The sequence below is a fragment of the Wasmannia auropunctata genome, unplaced genomic scaffold, assembly GCF_000956235.1.
Source record: "Wasmannia auropunctata unplaced genomic scaffold, wasmannia.A_1.0 LD336095.1, whole genome shotgun sequence".
NCBI classification, from domain to species: Eukaryota; Metazoa; Arthropoda; class Insecta; order Hymenoptera; family Formicidae; genus Wasmannia; species Wasmannia auropunctata.
In genome coordinates this window covers 1,487,460-1,507,848 of record NW_012026795.1, presented here as the reverse complement: position 1 = coordinate 1,507,848, position 20,389 = coordinate 1,487,460, and the positions used below count along the sequence as shown (strand labels likewise).

At 41.1% G+C, this 20,389-nt stretch overlaps 4 protein-coding genes across 9 annotated transcripts; 3 read left to right on the top strand and 1 right to left on the bottom strand.

The window, feature by feature from the left end:
* Window positions 1–2: 2 nt before the first annotated feature.
* On the top strand, window positions 3–4,269 carry LOC105462677 (protein tumorous imaginal discs, mitochondrial-like). 2 transcript variants are annotated; one of them, XM_011709467.1, is made up of 6 exons: window positions 3–251; window positions 1,345–1,802; window positions 1,877–2,140; window positions 2,331–2,775; window positions 3,162–3,272; window positions 3,661–3,745. In XM_011709467.1, the coding sequence occupies exons 1-5, from the start codon at window positions 65–67 to the stop codon at window positions 3,260–3,262; spliced, it is 1,455 nt and encodes a 484-aa protein (XP_011707769.1). In that variant the 5' UTR covers window positions 3–64; the 3' UTR covers window positions 3,263–3,272; window positions 3,661–3,745. The 2 variants fall into 2 exon arrangements, with proteins under 2 accessions (XP_011707769.1, XP_011707768.1); XM_011709466.1 differs by lacking the exon at window positions 3,162–3,272 and having other exon boundaries at window positions 9–251; window positions 3,661–4,269.
* Window positions 4,144–8,463, bottom strand: LOC105462678 (potassium channel subfamily K member 10-like). Of its 2 annotated transcripts, XM_011709469.1 has the most exons (6): window positions 8,303–8,463; window positions 7,063–7,708; window positions 5,876–6,115; window positions 5,457–5,789; window positions 5,090–5,320; window positions 4,144–4,949 (listed from the first exon to the last, which is right to left on the bottom strand). In XM_011709469.1, exons 2-6 carry the CDS (start codon window positions 7,385–7,387, stop codon window positions 4,693–4,695), a joined length of 1,386 nt encoding a protein of 461 aa, XP_011707771.1. In that variant the 5' UTR covers window positions 7,388–7,708; window positions 8,303–8,463; the 3' UTR covers window positions 4,144–4,692. The 2 variants fall into 2 exon arrangements, with proteins under 2 accessions (XP_011707771.1, XP_011707770.1); XM_011709468.1 differs by having other exon boundaries at window positions 7,063–8,463.
* Window positions 8,464–9,326: 863 nt separating this feature from the next.
* LOC105462676 (beta-1,4-glucuronyltransferase 1-like) lies at window positions 9,327–13,547 on the top strand. The gene is made up of 6 exons (XM_011709465.1): window positions 9,327–9,582; window positions 10,088–10,439; window positions 10,930–11,152; window positions 12,128–12,516; window positions 12,704–12,905; window positions 13,108–13,547. The coding sequence occupies exons 2-6, from the start codon at window positions 10,099–10,101 to the stop codon at window positions 13,318–13,320; spliced, it is 1,368 nt and encodes a 455-aa protein (XP_011707767.1). The 5' UTR covers window positions 9,327–9,582; window positions 10,088–10,098; the 3' UTR covers window positions 13,321–13,547.
* Window positions 13,548–14,195: 648 nt separating this feature from the next.
* On the top strand, window positions 14,196–18,594 carry LOC105462675 (ceramide synthase 6). 4 transcript variants are annotated; one of them, XM_011709461.1, is made up of 8 exons: window positions 14,196–14,316; window positions 15,932–16,121; window positions 16,346–16,463; window positions 16,721–16,833; window positions 16,923–17,253; window positions 17,325–17,443; window positions 17,546–17,690; window positions 17,819–18,594. In XM_011709461.1, the coding sequence occupies exons 2-8, from the start codon at window positions 15,943–15,945 to the stop codon at window positions 17,939–17,941; spliced, it is 1,128 nt and encodes a 375-aa protein (XP_011707763.1). In that variant the 5' UTR covers window positions 14,196–14,316; window positions 15,932–15,942; the 3' UTR covers window positions 17,942–18,594. The 4 variants fall into 4 exon arrangements, with proteins under 4 accessions (XP_011707763.1, XP_011707765.1, XP_011707762.1 ...); XM_011709463.1 differs by lacking the exon at window positions 14,196–14,316 and adding an exon at window positions 14,328–14,542; XM_011709460.1 differs by lacking the exon at window positions 14,196–14,316 and adding an exon at window positions 15,408–15,509.
* Window positions 18,595–20,389: the final 1,795 nt, after the last annotated feature.

Below are 20,389 nucleotides of genomic sequence, written 5' to 3'. Positions count from 1 at the left end.
CCGACCACGGCAGCGCAGCCAGCCGATCCGATCGCAAGTATCATAACCTTCCGTGCCTGTCGCCATGCGTCTCTCGTGCAACATGGCGACCGGCAAGGGGCTCGCCGCGATCCTCCGCCCGAAGACCATCAATCTGATCGGGAGCAATAAGCTGAGCAAGCTCTCGCGCGGCGTATTGCGGCAATGCGGCGGGTGCCAGCGACACGTGGTGACCGTCGCGTCGACTGTCGGCAGCTGGAGCCGCGAAAAAAGTAAGACACTCCGTTGCACTCGTGCCTCGCTGGATTACATCATTATCTCGCTTTCCCGACGAAACTCCGCTCCCGACGCCTCTCGTCGGCGTGTCAGCGACCCCCTCGCCCGTCGCGTCCACGTGCCCGTCTTCGACCGTCCGAGTTTTCACCCGTAGCGCGTTCCTCGTCGTTCGACGTGCAACGTTTTTACGATGTATTAACATAACCTGCAAATCCGCGAGTTGTATATATGCATGTGTGTCATACATGCACTAGGCTGTCGAGAATACTCTAGAAAGTAGGGCTGTTACTTTTTACTTCAAATATCCGAAGCTTCGAGGTTTAAGGTGCCTTCGAAGTTTCGAAGTTTTCGAAAAGTACATTTGTGCAAATTTAATTAAAAAATTAATTTTTATTAATTTTATGATTTTAAATTTTCTGTTTTTGAGATTGTTTTATGCTGAGCAAGATTTAATAATGCCAAAACAATTATATTTATTTTATTTTTGTTCATTTATTTAAGAATAAATTTATTTTTATTTTTTTCAATTTTCTTAATTTGATTGTTTTTTTTATTGATCATTATCTTTCCTTAATCACATGTGTATCAAGTTTTAATCACATGTGTATCAACTTATTAATTTGTAATATTTCAGGTTGTAATATCCAATTTTTTAAGAATAATTATGTATATATATTTTGATCATATACATTACTTCTTTTTATCTATAATATTTGTAAATTTTCTGAATAAATTCATTTGCACGAATGTATTTTTCAAAACTTCAAAAGCACCTTAAACATCAAGCTTCGAAAGAATTCGAAGATTTTAATGCTGAAGCTTCGAATCTTTGAAACTTCAAAATTCGAATGTCGAAACCTTCGAAGCAAATCACCAGCCCTACTAGAAAGTCCTACGTTCTAGAGAAAGCTATTTTCCCTTTGAATGCCACTGTCTGTAAAAGTACCTGTGCAAATGTCCACTGATGCACAATGGAAGAGCTAATTTTCTCTATTTTTAATTATTTGGATATCTCAAGTATATATTCTATTTTTATTCATATGCAAATAGAAAATTTTCATACCTATTGATATCCAACATCTGTTTCAGACGTAGGAAGAATAGTGCAGCCGCATAGGGCCATACATCTATCAAGTAGATTATTAGCTAAGCGTAACTATTACGAAATCCTGGGTGTCTCCAAGAACGCCGCGGCCAAAGACATAAAGAAGGCGTATTATGAGCTCGCTAAGAAGTATCATCCCGACACGAATAAAGGAGACCCGAGCGCCAATCAGAAGTTTCAAGAAGTTTCCGAGGCGTACGAAGTGTTGAGCGACAGCACCAAGAGGAAAGAGTATGATACGTGGGGCGCAACCTCGGAGCAGATGGGCATGGGCCAGGGCCAGGGACCCAAGAGCTACAATCAACACTGGCAGTACAGATCGACCGTCAACGCTGAGGAATTGTTTAGAAAAATATTCGGCGACGCCGGATTCCAAAGTGGGGCCTTCAGCGATTTTGAAGACTTTTCGGAAACGAAGTACGGCTTCGGGGCGGCTCAGGAGGTGTGCAGATACGATTCCAATTTATTTCCTGATTAATGCACTGGCACATGATTAACACACTTCTCTTATTACAGGTGATAATGAATTTAACGTTCTCCCAAGCTGCCAGAGGTGTGAACAAGGACATTAACGTGAACGTGGTGGACAATTGCCCGAAATGCGGTGGTTCGCGCTGCGAGCTAGGAACTAAGCCGGTAAAGTGTCAATATTGCAACGGTACGGGGATGGAGACGATAGCCACCGGTCCGTTCGTAATGAGCTCGACTTGTCGATACTGTCAAGGCACGAGGATACACATCAAGTTCCCTTGCACGGAGTGCAATGCGAAAGGACAAACGGTATGAGAATGTCACTTGATTCTATCTCGAGTATTACTAGTTAAGAGTATTATTTTATATATATTATATGGATAATATTTTTTATACATCTATATATTATATAGATAAGAATATAATTAATTTATATACCATTGTTGCATTATTTTATTTGAAAATTAATTATTGTGCTTTGATTGCCGCATTTTTGTAGGTGCAACGTAAAAAAATAACGGTGCCAGTGCCAGCCGGAGTGGAGGACGGTCAAACGATCCGCATGGCGGTGGGCAGGAAGGAGATATTCGTGACATTCCACGTGGAGAAGTCCCGATACTTCCGTCGCGACGGGCCCGACGTGCACACCGACGCGGAAGTCTCGCTGGCGCAGGCGGTGCTGGGCGGTACGATACGAGTGGAGGGCGTGTACGAGGATCAGACGATACAAATAGTGCCGGGCACGTCGTCCCACACGCGAATTCGCTTGAGCGGCAAGGGATTGAAGAAGGTCGACGGACTGGGCTACGGTGATCATTACGTGAACGTCAAAATCACCGTGCCGAAAAAGTTGACCGAGAAGCAGCGGGCGTTGTTTCAGGCGTACGCCGAGCTTGAGACCAATACTCCCGGCAGTATACATGGTGTAACATATAAAACAGACGGTAAGGACAAGCAATGAAACGTAAATCGTCATTTTTAATACATTATTTCGAACATTCTAGCGATCTGTAGGTATATTTGTTGTGTCGAATATTTAATGGTACTGCAAAAATGTTATTTTTATTGCATCAGCGCAATATTTTCATTAGATTATGCGTCGCTTGAGTTTTCCCCTGTGTACCTGCTGTTACTAATTAAATAAAACATATTGAAATGTTACAAGTGCGTTTCATTGGTGTTTTACGAAATGAAACGAGAAAAATTCTCATCAAAATTTTTGCGATAACAGGAATTTGAGTGAGACTTTAATACGTAACTAATTCAGTGTAATGATGATCATGTTTTCAAATAGAGTTTCCTTCATTAGTAGTTCCAATGTTTTTTCTAGGCGCGGAAGGTCCAAAGGTGCAAACTCAAGCGAGACAAGAGGTCCAAAATGATCAGAATGATGGTCTACTTGGAAAAATTAAAAAAGCTATATTTGGATAAAGAATAAATTGTAAGTAAAACTAAACGGAACATATCTGTGATACATTTATTGCAAATACACGACGTATACTCTATAATAATAACTAGAGCAGAATGTTTCACACAGAATTGTAAATTCATTACTTTAATTCTCCGATTGTACGTTGTGTTTAACCAAGCATATTCGAGAAATAGATTTTTTTACAGTCGAGATTATTTTTTGGAATTGATTATTTCGCGGCGAAGATGCGATAAGAATTATTTATCGCAATTGTTAAGTTGCCATTATAAAATCTCTGTAAAATCAATTAGCCTTCTACAGCCTGATTGATTTTATGTGTTTTGGACTCGTGTATGATATGTACATCCTAACAAAAGATATTAGAAATGTGTCGATATAAATATAAATTTATCCGCAGGTACGAAGGAATGCTATTCTGGTCCATTGCACTTGGTGGAATCTATACGGATAGCACTAGGAAATACGTCTAAACCTAAAAAAAATCACGAAAACCAGTCTTTATCTTCTGAGCCCGAGCATCCGGGGGACAAACCTCTTAATAATAAGTCCGTACACACCAAAGATACGTCGAACGTCGATAGTAAAAATGATACTAACGCTGGAATGCAACGACAAAAAGTGCCCCAGTAATCGCAGACGTTTAAAGCAATCTGTAGAGATCTAGAGAGTGCTGCTCGCGTCGTTACGTATAATAAATATGTAAATCGTATACGCGCTAGTATCATCATGAAAAATGGGAGTCCTTTTTCGGGCCTGAAATTATACGTATACACTTTCGATCAAGTTAAGAAAAAAAAAACAAGCATGGATTATCGATTATGAGCGAAGTGATGCCACCCTGATGCCGTTTAGATAAACGTATAGCTGTACAGTCGTATCATAGCTTACAAGTTTGTCTTTATTACATCTTATTTAAATAAAGTGTACATGAAGATAAATATATCTGTCTGTTGTTTATCTTGATCGAGACGATGTATATTTGTAAAATAAATTCTCGGCACACGTATCTCTTTACATAGTATGTACCTAGAAATGCTATTCTACGTTCCTTCATCCTTTGATCTTTATTTTTTTTTCGTCTGCATTATAAAAATGCAAATGTTGGATGTAAATTGTACAAAGATGTGGCTACATGTAGATATATAGCTCATCTAATTTGACTATAATGTAACTATTGCGCGTTTTATTACGAAATAAAAAATTTATCTACAACACATATCTGCATGACTGTTTATTTGTTTTTTTTTTTTTTTTTTGTAATTGTGTAATTATAGATAATCCAAAAGTCAAGGATAAGTTGTAGCTGTTCGTCAACTTCGCTTACAAATGGCATGAATAACATGATAAACGCAATATTGACGAATTGTGACACAATAGTAACGGATGTGACGAGAAGATGAAAAATATTATTGTACGAAAGTTGAACGCATTAAGATTCGGTCAGTAGGCCATACTTCAGTCCAATGTTTGTAAGACTTTGCGTTGCTGATACTCGTAATATAGCTACCACTATTGCCGCGATAGTGACAGCGCCTTCCAAATACAGACCGTACAATATCCGTACGTGACCGGCGATGGTAGAAAGACCGCCCGCCGCCGTGAAGTCCAACGGAAACAGCACGCTCGCCGCGATCGGTCTCGATCGCGCTATGCCGAAGCACAGCACCCCCAGAACGTAGTAAGCGACTACGACAAAAATCCCAAAGTTTTCGTAATTATTATTTCTAACTTCTAAATTAATTTTCGACAGATGAAAGCGAATGGGAATAATTATAGGAATATATTCAGGTAAAATTTTTATATGGACTCGATATAAAAAAATTTACCTGAAACAACGAACGACAGTATTTTGATCCACCTCGGCATCCGTCTAGAATAGCTGGATTTTGCATTGTTGAGTTGCACGCTTTGTCTGGCAAGCGCATACTTTTGTAGGCGAAAAGCCACCATGAGACCGAAATTCAGTATAAGAAGGAAATGCGCGGGAATACCGATAGCGGCGAAAATCACTCCTACCGTGCGACCAGCGGTGGTTCGCGGGACCGGCGCTCCGAAACCTGTAAAATTTAAGAATATTTAAGAGAAAACATGTAATATAATCTTTGGGAGTAAGACGATTTATATGTAATTATTTATAAGAATTGATTCTAGACTCATTAAGAATTAGTCTAGAATTCCAATTAATTAACACACCTAAAGTGGTAATTAGCGATATGGCGAACAGCACACAACCGGGAAATGTCCACAGCTGTCCGCTACTACCACCTTCACCGTAGCCGGAACCGACGGCGACCAAAAGGAGTTCCTCGTGTTTGGCGACATACTGGCGGACCTTGTCGCTCCATAACGGCTCCACGTCCTGATCCTGCTCCGTCCGCAATTGCCGCAACTCCGTCGCCAAGCCGACCGCTAAATCCTTCTGCATACTCTTTAGCGACACGACCTGCTCGCGCTCGCGAGGTCCTTCCGTGGCGCAGAATGCCACCGCACCTGCCACCGTCCATGTCACGAGCAGCCACAGAAGACCTGCGATAAGTTATAAATTAATAAAATTTAATAGTTTAAATGGGAAATTCTTAAGCGGCTAAACGTTACGCAATAATTTGACCTACCAAATTGCGATAACGTCAATCGTCCTAAGAATCTCAGATATTTCCAAAATCTCGAGGACTTCTCCGAGGAATTTCCGTTATCTTCCTCGATGTCTCTGAGAGATGGTAGAATCCTCAACCGCAGCGGTAATCCCTCTATGGTTTGGACAGTTACGGACTTCGTCCATTTCGTCCGTATTATGCCGTTTTTCAAGCGAGGCGAAATCTCCGAAGATACCGTGGTCGGCGTGTCCGTAATATCTATTTTTAAACGCCTTTATATAAGCAGAAAACTCATATACGATATATGCGAAGCATATTTTGATAGTATCCAAAGAAATCATTAAAATTTTTTGCCGTGCAGTATATCAAGTTTATTGAAAAATGTCTGTTCCTAAATTATTAAAGAAAATGTCAAGTCAAGTCAAGTTAATTTTTCTTTAAGTTCAGGATGATAGCTGTATTAGCAAAACATGCTGTGATCGATTGTTTGAAACTTGCGTACAGTAGCACGTGTAACTGAAAAAAGACTCTATCTCTTCCTCTACATATATATAAACTATATATATATACGATAAAACTCCTCTTTTTTCAATGTCTCTTTGTACGAATTGTTTATACGATTATTAAACATTAGATTCATCTAAGAATATTTTGCAAGCTGCTCAATTATTTAAATTACAATATATTTTTCTTGCATAATTTTGAAACTTATCTCGGTTTTTAACATTTTATTTTTGCATCAAGTAGGTTCCTGGTGAAAATAAAAATTGGAACGTAAGTCGAACGTAAAGAAGCGTTAACGCTTTCTTTACATTCCGCTGTTCCAATTTTCGCCTCCTAGAAGTTGCGTTTACGCTTCGGTCACTCTCCCCTTACATTCGACTTACGTTCCAATTTTTATTTTCACCAGGAACCTACTTGATGCAAAAATAAAATGTTAAAAACCGAGATAAGTTTCAAAATTATGCAAGAAAAATATATTGTAATTTAAATAATTGAGCAGCTTGCAAAATATTTTTAGATAAATCTAATGTTTAATAATCGTATAAACAATTCGTACAAAGAGACATTGAAAAAAGAGGAGTTTTATCGTATATATATAGTTTATATATATGTAGAGGAAGAGATAGAGTCCTTTTTCAGTTATATAAGTATAAAGATCTCTATCAATTGAAATGATTTTATGAAAACCAAATAACGTATACCGATGCCGCAAACGACGTCGTCGTCGTCGTCTCCCTCATCCTCCTTCGCGCGATGCTCCGTCATCCTCATGCAAAACTGTGTGATGCGACGGCGTGCGGCATCCTTGACGAGGGCCGCGGTTTTAACCCGCGGGTAGACCAAGTTCCTGCAGATGCGACGCCGCTTCCTGGTGCCCGTGGGGGATTGCAGGGGCACGGCATATCGTCCGCGTACACGCGGCACGGATGCCGGAACGCGTGGCAGCGTCCCGACGCTCGGCACGTCACTGAGGGGTGTCGCGACTCCCCCGATGGCCGGTGGCCGCGGGAAAAGGGGCACGTCCATCGGCTAAGGTCAAGATGAGCCGCGCTATAATCGCTGTTAGCTGCTCTACGATCGCGTCCAGCGATCTCTCGGTCGATCACACAATCGTACATATTTCACGCAACATGCGAAAGGGAAGCGCGGCTTTGCACGCTTCAACGTGTGTGTATATCAGCTCGCCGAGAGATTTTCCTCAACTAGACAACGACGTCCCGACGGCGGGCACTTGTTGAGTCGATTCATCCCGCGTCGAGTTTCCTTCAGTTTCCTTCAGTTTCCTTCAGTATTTCGGAAGGATCTAACGCTCCGCTGGGTTCTTTACTCGAGCGTGTAGACCTTGAACTCAATTTCACGCGGAACACATTTATGTTAAAATATATATACATATATCTGCGTACGGTGATCTTATTTCTATCTCATGTATATAATGACCACGACGTATTATTTCACGTTACGTTTTCAGTCACATCGTTTATTTTCAGTCAGCCAACTGTGCCAGACATTAATCATCGCACAGGTAGTTACCTCGTTCGCGCGCGCGGCCAGATCCGACCTTTTGATCTTGATAAACTTTTCCGTCGGTCAGAACTTTAATTTACAGATTCCCCGTGGGAATTTTTTTGCTTATTCATAAACATAATGTACAATATAGGTATGAGCTGGATCGATGAACTTTACACGGAAACATACTTTATGTTTTCCATTAATAATACCGCGCGGCCTGTCTCTACGCTGTTGAATACATAATGTAGCAAATTACGGCGGCAGTGTTTGACTTGATAATCCACGCGTGCCATCGCATATATTTCACAGTCATAACTCACACAAGTCGTCCGCGTTCTTAACATTCCTCGATTACGTATTAATATGTACGTAAGCACACTTATCTGACCTCATGACCAAGTCGCGACTGTGTTTCGAAATTTATCCGCTTACCAAAATTTAGCAATTGAATTGGAAGAACAGATAGAGAGAAAGAGGCTGCAGATCTACGAACGCAGCGGCGGCTCGGCATCCCAGAGACTTCAGAAACCTACTGTGGTGCGGAGCGAAAATCTTCGTGCATTCGGGCGCGTTGCACCGCGGCATGCACGGCCGGAAGGAGTGTGATGTGTACGTACATACATACATATATGTATTACACTCTCCTGCAAACCGCTAAAATTAGAACGCAGCCTTGGAATCAATGACGACCTAAAGCGATTCCCGTATCGCCACTTTCCGTCTGTAACTAATTGTACACGTGTACGTGCGTCCTACCTTTTCGATTAGACATGCTCTCACGATGGATCCTGCGTGATCGGGCGCGTGGCAGCTAACTTGGCCTCCGTTCGATATTATAGTACCGCAGCTACGGCAGAGTTATAACGCCTTGTTATAACGCGTCACGCGATATGTCAATTTATATATGTATAGCTCCAACTCCTGCAACACGTAATAATCATGCAGCTTATTGGCGACAATATTAATTAAAGATCGAAATTAATATATGTATATGTATATAACGCGTTAAATTTCTCTTGCTCTTCCAACAGAATGTTTATCGTTTTTACATACAACGGTAATCACCCTCTGCTTACAACTATATATATGTATACATATATATATTCCCGATACTGCTGATAAACACTCTCTTATTGAATTATCGATCATTTGACCTTGTTATTTGCGCGTGCATTGTCCTCGCGTGTGCAGCGCTTGATCATTCCATAAATCGTGTACGTGATACGACGATCATAGAAGTTCTTCCTTTACATGTAAAATTATTTTTTGTATTAATAAAAAGGACCACGAAATATGGCATGTATTCAGAAATAGAGGCACAAAAAATAGAATGTTCTATAAAAATAGAAATAAAGAAAATATAAAATTTTATAAAATCATGAGATACATAATTTCAACGCCGATGGGCAACTCGGGGCGTAATCTAGGGTGAAATCTACGTGCAATTAGTGGCGTCATTTCTCCTGCTCCGTTTGCCATGCAATCACGGCTATGCATCTCGGCCGCGCGTGTTGTGCACCTTCGCGGGTTCGTCAACGCGTTTGCGCGGCATCGATCCGCAGACACCTCGCGGTCCGCATCTCCTAACGTAAACGTGTCATGTCGCGCCAGTTCGACGGCGGATGTTCCTCGGAGGACCCGCCGCATGCGCCTGTAATATGGAACATCGTTCCGGCGTTCTCGATCGACGTGGAGATCGGGTAACAACCAAGGTGCGTTATCGAGACGGGCTATCTCTCTTATTGCCAACTTGTCGATGAACTGTCTTCATTTACGTGCTAAAGACTTCGGGGAGCGTGCTATTATAACGCTATTGCAACATTTTGTCCTTGTTTTTATATCTAAACGACAGATAAAGTGACAAATAGCGCTGATAGCGTACGCTCCTCAAACGCAGCCTAAATGACTATATGTAATAACTCCTCAAAATAGCTCTCCACGTAGCTAAAAGCGACGATGCTAAAAGCAACGATATGACAGCGACCGAATGCCGATGGTAGAATGATCCATTTTAGCCATTTGCGCTGCAGGCGTTTTCCTCCTGGAAAGATCGATTTGAGATTTAAATCAAACAATATCAACCTGAGCTATAAAAATTATAGAAGAATTTCGTCGTCTTGCGCGTTTTAATCTTTAGCTATTTATAGATTAATGAGATAGACAGGGGGAGATTACTTCTAAATGAAATTAATCGGATTCTGAACGTATAATCCTCAGACGAGAAAGCGATGCGCAGCCTCGCTCGCAAGCTACTAGTATGGCCGACGTTGGTGCTGTCCTTCCTGGTAGCCGTCCGACTGCTGTTCGGCCGGGACTTTCGATTGCCGACGTCCACGCTCGTCTTTCGCGATGACGGCGGTATCTCCACGTTGGACAGTAGCCATGCGAATTCGCATCAGGACGCCGGCCCGCCAGGACCGCCCGCCTACGCGGCCGGCGTGTACATGGCGGGTCGGCAACCCAGCAACGAAAGTGCCTGCAGGTGGTACCACGGCTTGCCGGGTGTCCTCTCCTATCCACCATCCAGACTCACCTGGAGCCCCGAAATCGGCGAGAAGAGTCCCTACAGGTAGAGCATCTACGTCTACGAAAGATATCGTCGTTTTTGCTTTTCGCTGCAATAAATTTTGATTCGTCCTACATCTATAATTGATATTAAAGTACATATGTATATATCGACGCCGTAAAATGTATTCAACGTGGAGCACGGAGAAAAAAGTTTGCTGACTCAGCATATATACTTTATGCTGTCGTAGCAGATTTTCTTAATCATCGTACGAATAGAAAGAGAGTTGATTTAAGAATATTGTTTCTTTTGTTTGAGAATAATTTTCTTGAAAATTCATTACAACAGCGATTTACCTCTTTAATTGAACTACTTGCTCTAGTTGTAAAATTCTATGCAAGCGCATTTACGCAGCGAGATTCTTCTATTTTAACGAAACGAGCCAAATATGCCGGACGATACGTTGTGATAGCGGAGTTTGGTCGCTTTCACCTCTGGAATATATCATGCGGTGGTTTCGCTGCGACAGCGAGAATTCTTTTTCTCCGTGCAGGGTTCTGCCATTCGTGTTGCTCGGCGCCGTCGAGGCGACGGACAATTTGCCCCAAGTCACGCTGTCCACACACGCCACCGCCGATCAGGTTTACGGGATCGTGGAGCTCGCCAGACGGTGGGAGGGATCGCTCAGCCTGGCGGTGTTCGCGCCAGGCCTCGACGCCGGCCTCGCTGTCGCTCAGCTCGATCGCGCCTGTCGTTGCGAGCCTGCCATGTACAAGGTCTCCTCAACTTCCTCGTCATGATCGCGAATCTCCTGCATATCAAGCACAACTGCTACACGCCCTGTCGACCCTCAAAGTCATGCTTTCGTCGATAATCCGAGAATCCACGCGATGTTGCGCTTTTAGGTCAACTGTAAAAAAAAAAATCACTTTACTATATACACAAAATTTGCTTGTAGATAAAGTTAGCTCCGCCAATCATTTAGTGGATATTTATTTTATCGATTTGCTTAAACGTAAAGCAGTAGATGTTATGTAACATGGATTAATTAAGCTTTTACGTTTCTTATTTTGAAATAATTTTCTGGATACAACGACGGAAGTTGTTTGCGTGACGTGCAGTAGCAAAGGAATTGATATGAAAGTCTGTTGTGAAAGCATGATAGACGCAGATTCCGTTAGATCGACACGCTTGCTTGTAATTAGCATAACCATTCCAATGTGTGCGGAATACGAATCGTCTTAATTAAGATTAGATTAAGACCGATTAAGAATATATAAACAGAAATTGTAGAAATACTGAACATATAGTTAGTCCGGCGTATTTTATGATTAAAAGGCTTATCCAATTAGCGCGTTGAATTACACAGAATATCTTCAATATGATAAATGTATAAAGATAAATACGCAATGTAAATGATAATTCCAAAATCAATGAATTAACAATTGTTAATGCAATGTCGACTTAATTTAAAAACCAGATAATTTGTTAACGAATATCTATAATCTTTGACCCAATTGACTTGCTGTGAAATTGTATTCAGAATGTAGATTTTTGATAGGCCAACACTGTGTTGTATGTTAAATTTTCGATATGCCCTTTTTTTTCTTTTTTTCCGTTACGGACGCCTACATTTGGGACACAGTATCATCTTTTCGTTCCGTTCTTTTCTCACGTATTATATATAGCATACACAAAATTCGCATGCAATACAGTCGTTTAAATTCCACTTAATGATCCGGCGATCGCAGGTTTCCGTCCACCTGGTGTTTCCGGCCGGTCGACCGCCCGCCCTGGGCGCGATCAGCCATACCCAGGGCGACTGCGCCGCCTCCGATCTCCAGTGGCGGCAGGCCGAGACCGAGAGGCGCAAGAGGAGAATGACATATCCCATCAACGTCGCCCGGAACGTGGCGAGAACGTTGGCGAACACGTCCCGCGTGCTCGTGTCGGACATCGAGCTGCTGCCGAGCGCGCGGCTCGCTTCCGGCTTCATGGAGATGGTGCACCAGAGACCGCCCAAGCACGGCGTGGTCTTCGTCGTGCCTGTATTCGAGATAGAGTCCAATGAACCGCCGCCGACGACGAAGCGCGAGCTGCTCGCCGCCTGCCGAGCCGGTCTGGCGGTATATTTTCATAGGTACATATAGGCAAAAAAAAAACCTCGTGCCTCTTCACGCGTCTCGAATGTCCTAAATTTAAAATGCTGTTGACACGCGTAACTTTCTCTCGCGTAAGAATAGAAAAGCATCCGTGTGGAGTACTGTATACGTTTAATAACGGTATGAGAGAACGCCTCCCCCCTCCCCTTCCCTCCCCGGTCGTAGGTTCGTCTGTCCGCACTGCCAGCGATTTCCTGGACTGACCAGGTGGATGATCAGACCGGATCCAGGTAGGATCCGACCGCTTATCGTCACCAGACGGGAATATCCGCATCACAGGTGGGAGCCAGTCTTCATTGGCACGCGCGACGACCCGCTCTACACGGAGGAGATGTCCTGGGAGGGCAAGCAGGACAAGATGAGTCAGGTACATGGCAATTTCCTTTAGATAGATCCTTAAGTTATAAAAGTTTTCGTATGATTCTCCAAGAAGATTCATCTCAAGTACAACTGTTTACAATTATTTGTAACTTTTCGCTATATTATTTGCCACTTTCTATCAATTTTACCTGCAATATCCTAATATGTATACATCTTTCATAGATCTCGATTTCATATATTATTTACAGATGTTCGAGATGTGTCTTCTGAATTATCGTCTGGTCGTGCTCGATGGTGCCTTTTTAGTACACATTCCGGGAATCAAGCGGAGAGCGCCCAAGATCAACGCGGCCATGCAGGACTTCTTCCGGCCGCACGAGAAGAGGAACGCGAAGATCTATCAACGCGTGATAAAGCGTCTAATCAAGCGGTATCCGATCAATCGTAGATGCGCGCAGTGAGATATTCGAGACCTCGGCGCGATACTGTAAAGCCTTCGCTGAAAGAATTTTTAGGGAGAGATAAGAGGGACCGCCTCGACACGCATGCGGTGTCTGTATAATTCGTATACGATAAAAAAATAATATTTTTCGGCGACATCGAATTTTATATTAGACTTAGGAGAGGCTGCGAACCGGCACCGATCGCTTTTTCACCGCGGAAATAAAGGCTTTTTTTACTGAGAAAATGATCGGGATTCTTTTATCAAGAGGACCAATTAAAACAAAACGCACATTCCTATAACTTTGGTTACAATTTTAAGGACAGCTTCGATCGAAATTTGATGAGTTTTATCGATAGCTAATTTAGCTGATATAAGACACGCTTATAATAAAAATTCTAAATTATATAATTCATCCTTAATTAATCTAATCATTCTAATCATTCTCTTTACATTCACAAACAACAGAAAATTAATAATTCTATCCATGTTAATAATGAAATTAAATATTTCTCGACGAATAATCATCGATTAAATTAATCAGCGATCAATTTAATCAATAGAATTTTTGCTTGAAGTAAGCTACGCATACGATTCATCCCTATTCGACGTTATTCTAATCTAATCTTTCTTTTTCCATATGTTAAGCAACAAAAAAGATTTACAACTGCATGTCATCAACGTAATAACACAACATCACCTGACAAATTAATCACCGATTAAAAATAATTAGAGTCTGGTTACCATAGTCACCATTAAGCGGACGCACGTCTGTTCGTGTGAATTGCGATACGCCTACATGCAGTTCGAATCGCCCCATTTGGACCTTCAAACGGGCGCGCTGAGATATCAGCCGCTATTGGCCGCCGTAAACGAGGGGAAGTCAGTCGACGAGTCCAGTCCTAACGATCTGCTCTTCCAGAGTGCCTTTCGGAGCATCAGGGAGAGAGAGACTCCGGACTCTCCGCCGGTGGTGGCCGCCGTTCAAATTTCTCGTCTCGAGTGCAAGCATTCGGTAATTCCGTCGAAAAATCCCGTTCGGAAATTGCGCACGGTCGACCCGGCAATCAGCCGGCAGATATGTGTTAGATAGTATATCTCGTGTAATCCGATCGTCGCCGATCCGATCGATCTAACGGCTCGTGGTTCGCGGCGATGAGTCACACCGCCGGTAACACCCCGGCAGCCTTTTCCTCCTCTCCCATCCTCCAAACAGCAGAAATTGTGTGTGGTAGCCTAGTGTACGTATATATACATAATAAATGGTAAATGTAGACACGGTAAAAATCGGAAAGTAGAGCTAACGCAAGTATATATAGGAGCTGTACATGCAATATCGAATTGTCGAATAAGGCCGAGGTATACCGGACGGAGAGCGTTGCTGATTCCATGGAGACGTCCATATGAAAAAAACAGAGCGTGGGCAGTGTGTGTAGTCAGTAGTAGGAGAGTGACGGAGACAGAGGGGGAGAGAAAAGAACGGAGACGGACAAAACAAACTCCCACCGCAGCTGTGCTGCCTGTGCGAATGCGACAGTCGCCGCGAGATCGGACACGATCGGACGCGCCCGTCCTTGCCGAATCGCCGAGCGCGCCTCTCGCCGGAACGTGAGGAACGTCCGACGTACTGCAGCACGCACACCACGATATACCGACCGTACACGCGACACACAGAGCAGGCAAATCAGCCGCGCGGGGACAGTCTCGTGTTCGTGTGGTATAAATCGTTAATTGGAGTAGGTGTTTCGCGACGGCGGCTCGTGCGGCGGCCGGTGGCAGTGTGCGGCGTGGTTATCAAAAGCGAGCGATGGTCACGCGGCGGCCGAACGGGGCTCGTTATCTCGATTGTGACACAACAACGACCGCTCCTCGTGGCGGTGGCGGCACGGTAGTGGGATGCTGATAGCGGCCGCGAATGATAGCGAGACTTGGACCAGCAGCAATTACGAAGCGTACGCCGCGGCTTCGCCGGGCCGTAAGACGTTGTTAAGCCCATTAAGGTCGCCGCCTTATCGCGGTTGCCCTTCTCATTCCGGCGCTAATCGGAGCACCATTCCCGATAGCGCACGCGCGCATTACTCACCGCAAAAAGCGGCCGAAGCGGCGCAGCCCGTGTGGCACGAGCACGCGCGCGCTCTCGCCTCACTCTCGTCTCGTCCGTCCGGTGGCACGTTTCGGATCGTGTGATACATGTCAGAGCGGCTCCGGGTAAGTGCGTGCGCGCGCGTGTGTGTGGCCCTTTCGCCGGGATTCATCCGACATCATCTTTTCTCTCTCTCTCTCTCTCTCTCTCTCTCTCTCTCTCTCTCTCCCGCTCGTCGCGTGTCCATTCATTGCGGAAGCATCTCCGTACTCCTTGACTTAATCGTGCTAATGCGGCGATAATGGCACGATTGATTTATGTTGATTAATTTCTGTGACCTGATTCCTTGCTGTTTTTTTTCAAAATCATTTTTCATTGTGTCGATTACAGTTGGACATTCTTACGAGTTGACGGTATAGTTATCGGAAAAATTATAATTGATATAAAACGGGCGTACTGTTTGTAATCTGATTATTTATTGTGCGCCGCGACTTGAGTTTTCACAATCCGAATTATTAATCGTCTTATCGAGAACATTTGTTTGCAGAACATAGAGAAATGGATATATTCCTAAATATATCGGCCACCTTCTGGTCGCCGGACGTTTGGTTGCCTCCTAACATTACGTGGGATGACATCAGTCCGAATTCAGACAATAAATATCCTAATTATCAACATTTAATATTTCCGCTGCCCATGGCATTTGTTCTCCTAGGGATAAGATACACTCTTGAAAGGTAAGCTGGCTAGACTTTATTGTATTGGTCGTACTTACGTATAAGTTTCAGGTTTTGTCTTAAAGTATAAATGTTTTACTTTGATTAGAAATTAGATTCATGTACTGTTGAAAAGTTTACGTTAATTAAATATATCGCAAAATATAATATTTAATATATGATAAAAGATTTACGTCAATTTCTAAAGTAATATGTATACATAGGTATATTCAATTTTTATATAGGTATTGGTTTGCTCCCTTTGGAAGATCGCTTAGTATAAAAAATAGCAGAAGCAAAAGGGCAGCGCCCAATGAGATATTAGAAAAAGCATATCTTAATAAGAAAACTAAGTATAAACAGGTGGGTAACAAAATTTAATATTGTTATACATCATGTGACTACTCATTAATAACGACCTATGATCTACGACCTATGATCTATGATCAATTATAATGATTAAATGTTTATGCAGATAAAATTTTTTATGAATTATATAAAGAGAATCTTATTTAAGAGGTAAACATCAGGAATATTAAAACAAAAATTAATATAGTATCAATTAATATATTATTATTATGTATATTATAGCACTTTGTAACACACAACTATATTTTAAGATTTTGGCATTGGCGAAACAATTAGATTGTTCTGAAAGGCAAGTGGAAAGATGGCTTCGGCTGCGTCGTTCTCAAGACAAGCCGTCTACTCTTACCAAGTTCTGTGAAAGTTGGTCAGTCATCGTCTTAATTCACACGTTCTTCCGCATAAACATCAGTGTATTGACAAATAATGTACATGATTCGTGATCTTTATTTTCAGTTGGAGATGTTTTTATTATGCGTATTCATTCTTCTATGGCCTTGTTGTCCTGTGGGATAAGCCGTGGCTTTGGGATATAAAACATTGTTATTACAATTATCCCTTTCACGCTGTTACCAGTGACATATGGTGGTATTACATGATATCAATGGCATTTTACTGGGCATTAAGCTTTTCTCAATTCTTCGATGTAAAAAGGAAGGATTTCTGGCAGATGTTCATTCATCACATAGCCACAATTTTACTTATGTGCTTCTCGTGGGTCGGTAACCAAACGAGGATCGGCAGTCTGGTCTTGCTTGTGCACGATTGTTCGGATATATTCTTAGAGGTAAGAGTGCTCGCGGGAGAAAAATTGTCCTCTGTATTTCAATTTATATGCATTTCTTTTTTAATTCGCAGGCGGCTAAAATGGCCAAATATGCAAATTATCAGAAAATTTGTGATTGTATATTTGCCGTATTTACAATTCTCTGGGTTGTAACACGTATGGGTGTGTATCCATTTTGGATAATTTATAGGTACGTATATTTAGATTTTATAACCGATTGAAATTGTATCTCTGCGGAGTATCTCTGTGATTCCGACGTGAGTACTGATTCCGATCTATTCCATATTTACAGCACATCTGTAGAGGCGCCTAAGATATTACCGATGTTCCCCGCATATTATATCTTTAACTTTTTGTTATGTTTACTACTGCTTCTCCACACAATTTGGACTTATCTAATCCTTAAGATCGCATACCGCGCTTTCAATGCTGGTCAGGTATGTGCTGCCGATTTATATAAATTGTCGCGTGCACGTTCACTGGGACATTTTTTTCGATTTTTTTATTAATGAATGAACGCAACATTTTATATGCTAATCTTTTCTTGTTGGAAAAACTATTACAGATGGAGGGTGATATTCGCAGTAATAGCAGCGACGAAGTATCCGACACTTCGGTCAATAATACTCCCATAAACAGTACCGCAAACTACATTAATAAGTCGAATTCCAAACCAAAAGCCCACTAACAAAACGCATGCTGCATAGGCTACTATTTTAAAGACCGATCCCAAGGCAGAAAATTCATCCGGACGTTTAGCCAGGTGCTAATCTCTCTTCCTACAAGTTGTAATGAAATCTCGATTGTGATTTTAATCTTGTAATCCAAGATGCTAACGTTAACGTATACCTAATTGATCTCTCACGAAATTAAAATATATACTTTTCTCCCATTTCCCTTTCATTAGTGTTTCCATTAAAATAATCCAATGCTTTGTTACAAATTTGTCTGCCTCAATTTCAAAATGTATTTACGTTAGGAATACGTTAATATATATAAAGAACAACGAAAGAAAACAAAACAAATGGGGACAAACCCCTTGAAACCTTGAAACAATTATTTGTACCGCTAATTTAGATGAATCCATCCTATTTAAGAATTAATTATAAGTATTTTCTTTTGAATGAATTCTTAATGCTTAGTTAAGATATAAGAATGGACCAAAGCCGCCAAGATGTTCGGTGTCTGACCTCCGTCGATTCTCTCAGAGTCTAATATCGCGTAACTATTTTGAAAAAAAAAATGTATTTATTTATTTTCGTATACTTTGTGAGCCTTAGTCAATGGTCAATAAGTATAAGAACAATTCAATTAATAATAAATTTCTACTTATTAATCACACACGATTCTCTCTTATTCTATTTCTTGACGCGAAATTCAGTTAGACTGTTCGCCAGTGCGAGTCACAAATTGCGACGATATAATTTAGCTCGAGCGCATCGCAATGTATTTCATCGATATCTATATCTCATATAAGCAAATTGATAGCAATACGTTTGCACATTGGAAGAAAATTTAACTAGAATTTTGTATCAAAGTCGATGCCATTTGTATCCTCATTAGACTTGTGTTTGCAAAACGCACTGCTCATAAAATGAGATCAAATTTGGCATTTAGCGCTAAAAAAAACTATATAAAATTTGCTGGTATAATAAAAAAATAGACGACAAAAACCGAGCAAAAAATGCCACATACGACGTATTGTACTGTGGCATTGTACTGTAAATTAGCTATAAATAGCAGTAAAACTGGCTACATGCTTGTTGCATAGATCGTATCTTATACGTCTTTAAAAATATCTTAAATACCTGTAAATGCCTACTCATACTGCTCGCGTATTTTTCCTTTTTAAAAAAAAAATGAAAAAGGTCGCTCGATATATTAATTTATCCCATACTTAATTAAACTTTTATTATATTAAAAATATATATTATATATACATAATTGTAGTTATTATATCAAGAATATTAATTTTAAAGAATTTATTATAATAACATATTGTTATATTCATACATATATTACAAAAAAATATTCCTATTTGTCTATTTATTTATTTTTTTAAGAAAATACAAAGACAAGCAGTATGATTGGTAATTTAAAGGTATTTAAAGTTATTCCAAGATATTTAAAAAGGCATCATTTAATCGATCGACATTTCATGTCGAAAAACAGCATCCTTCTATCTCTTTCTATCAGTATTTGCTGTATTATGCTGTTTCATCTCGCTCGGTTTTTACCATCTGTTCGTTCTTATATAAATTATGTCAGCAAATCGCGCGTGGTTCTTGGCGGAAGATTTGCTCGCATTTTACGGGCAGAAAGTTTTGTTACATTTACGCTGTTATTTTGCAAACATTTACTTGATTAACGGATTATCATATTTGTCGCCAAGGAAATTTATTGCGGACGCTTGGAAAAATGTGTTTTTCTCAGATTTCAGGCCAACTGGATCGCTTGAGCCAGTAAAAAAAAGGCAACACACTTTTGCATTTATTATCTAAATATATATAGCAACAAAATAAATGTTACGTAAATTGTATGTTTGTGTATACTTATAATACGCACGCGAGTTTTCACAAATCATGGTATTAATTATTCTTACGTAATACTGCACTAGCAATCGTCTTCGTGTATCTCCAATAAAACTTCCCTACTGATTCTCGGACGCTCCTGTTTTTTGCTTTTTTGCTCTTTGTCTACCTTCTAATATATAATAAAAAAAAAAAGATTACGTCAGAAACTCGATGTTGCACAGAGTTGTTGTTTGAAATGTCCGCCATTTGACAAGCAGCCAGAATTAACTTAATTGCTCGCTAATGCTAAAGTTCTGTACGGGACGCATACATAATTTTTTTCCTCTCTCTTTTCCCCATCGTCTAGTTGTACATCTATTTTTAAATGCGTAAAACGCAGATGTACGAGTGACAGATTCATGGTGTTGTCTCGTTATAACTCCAATATTACGAACGCGCGTTGCCTCTAATTTCTTTTCCATAAGAAAGGTAAAACGGAAATACCTTTCTTCGATGTGCAAACAAGATAAAATTTCACGAGGCAAGACTGTTTACAATTGTCTTTTGATGTCGCAACGCAACAACTTCGACGTTTCGTTATCACTTCGCGTCATTTGCAATTA

Bases quoted from the DNA above. Each gene is read 5' to 3' on its own strand.
- LOC105462676 (XM_011709465.1), top strand. From the start codon at position 10,099: ATGCGCAGCCTCGCTCGCAAGCTACTAGTATGGCCGACGTTGGTGCTG. The intron at 12,517-12,703 runs GTACATATAGGC...CCCCGGTCGTAG, and splicing joins CTGGCGGTATATTTTCATAG to GTTCGTCTGTCCGCACTGCC. The intron at 12,906-13,107 runs GTACATGGCAAT...TATTATTTACAG, and splicing joins AGCAGGACAAGATGAGTCAG to ATGTTCGAGATGTGTCTTCT.
- LOC105462675 (XM_011709461.1), top strand. From the start codon at position 15,943: ATGGATATATTCCTAAATATATCGGCCACCTTCTGGTCGCCGGACGTT. The intron at 16,834-16,922 runs GTCAGTCATCGT...CTTTATTTTCAG, and splicing joins ACCAAGTTCTGTGAAAGTTG to TTGGAGATGTTTTTATTATG. The intron at 17,254-17,324 runs GTAAGAGTGCTC...TTTAATTCGCAG, and splicing joins GTTCGGATATATTCTTAGAG to GCGGCTAAAATGGCCAAATA.
- LOC105462678 (XM_011709468.1), bottom strand. From the start codon at position 7,387: ATGGACGTGCCCCTTTTCCCGCGGCCACCGGCCATCGGGGGAGTCGCG. The intron at 5,321-5,456 runs GTGTGTTAATTA...TAAATTTTACAG, and splicing joins ATCGCTAATTACCACTTTAG to GTTTCGGAGCGCCGGTCCCG. The intron at 4,950-5,089 runs GTAAATTTTTTT...TTTTTGTCGTAG, and splicing joins ACTGTCGTTCGTTGTTTCAG to TCGCTTACTACGTTCTGGGG.
- LOC105462677 (XM_011709466.1), top strand. From the start codon at position 65: ATGCGTCTCTCGTGCAACATGGCGACCGGCAAGGGGCTCGCCGCGATC. The intron at 1,803-1,876 runs GTGTGCAGATAC...CTCTTATTACAG, and splicing joins GCTTCGGGGCGGCTCAGGAG to GTGATAATGAATTTAACGTT. The intron at 2,776-3,660 runs GTAAGGACAAGC...ATTTATCCGCAG, and splicing joins TGTAACATATAAAACAGACG to GTACGAAGGAATGCTATTCT.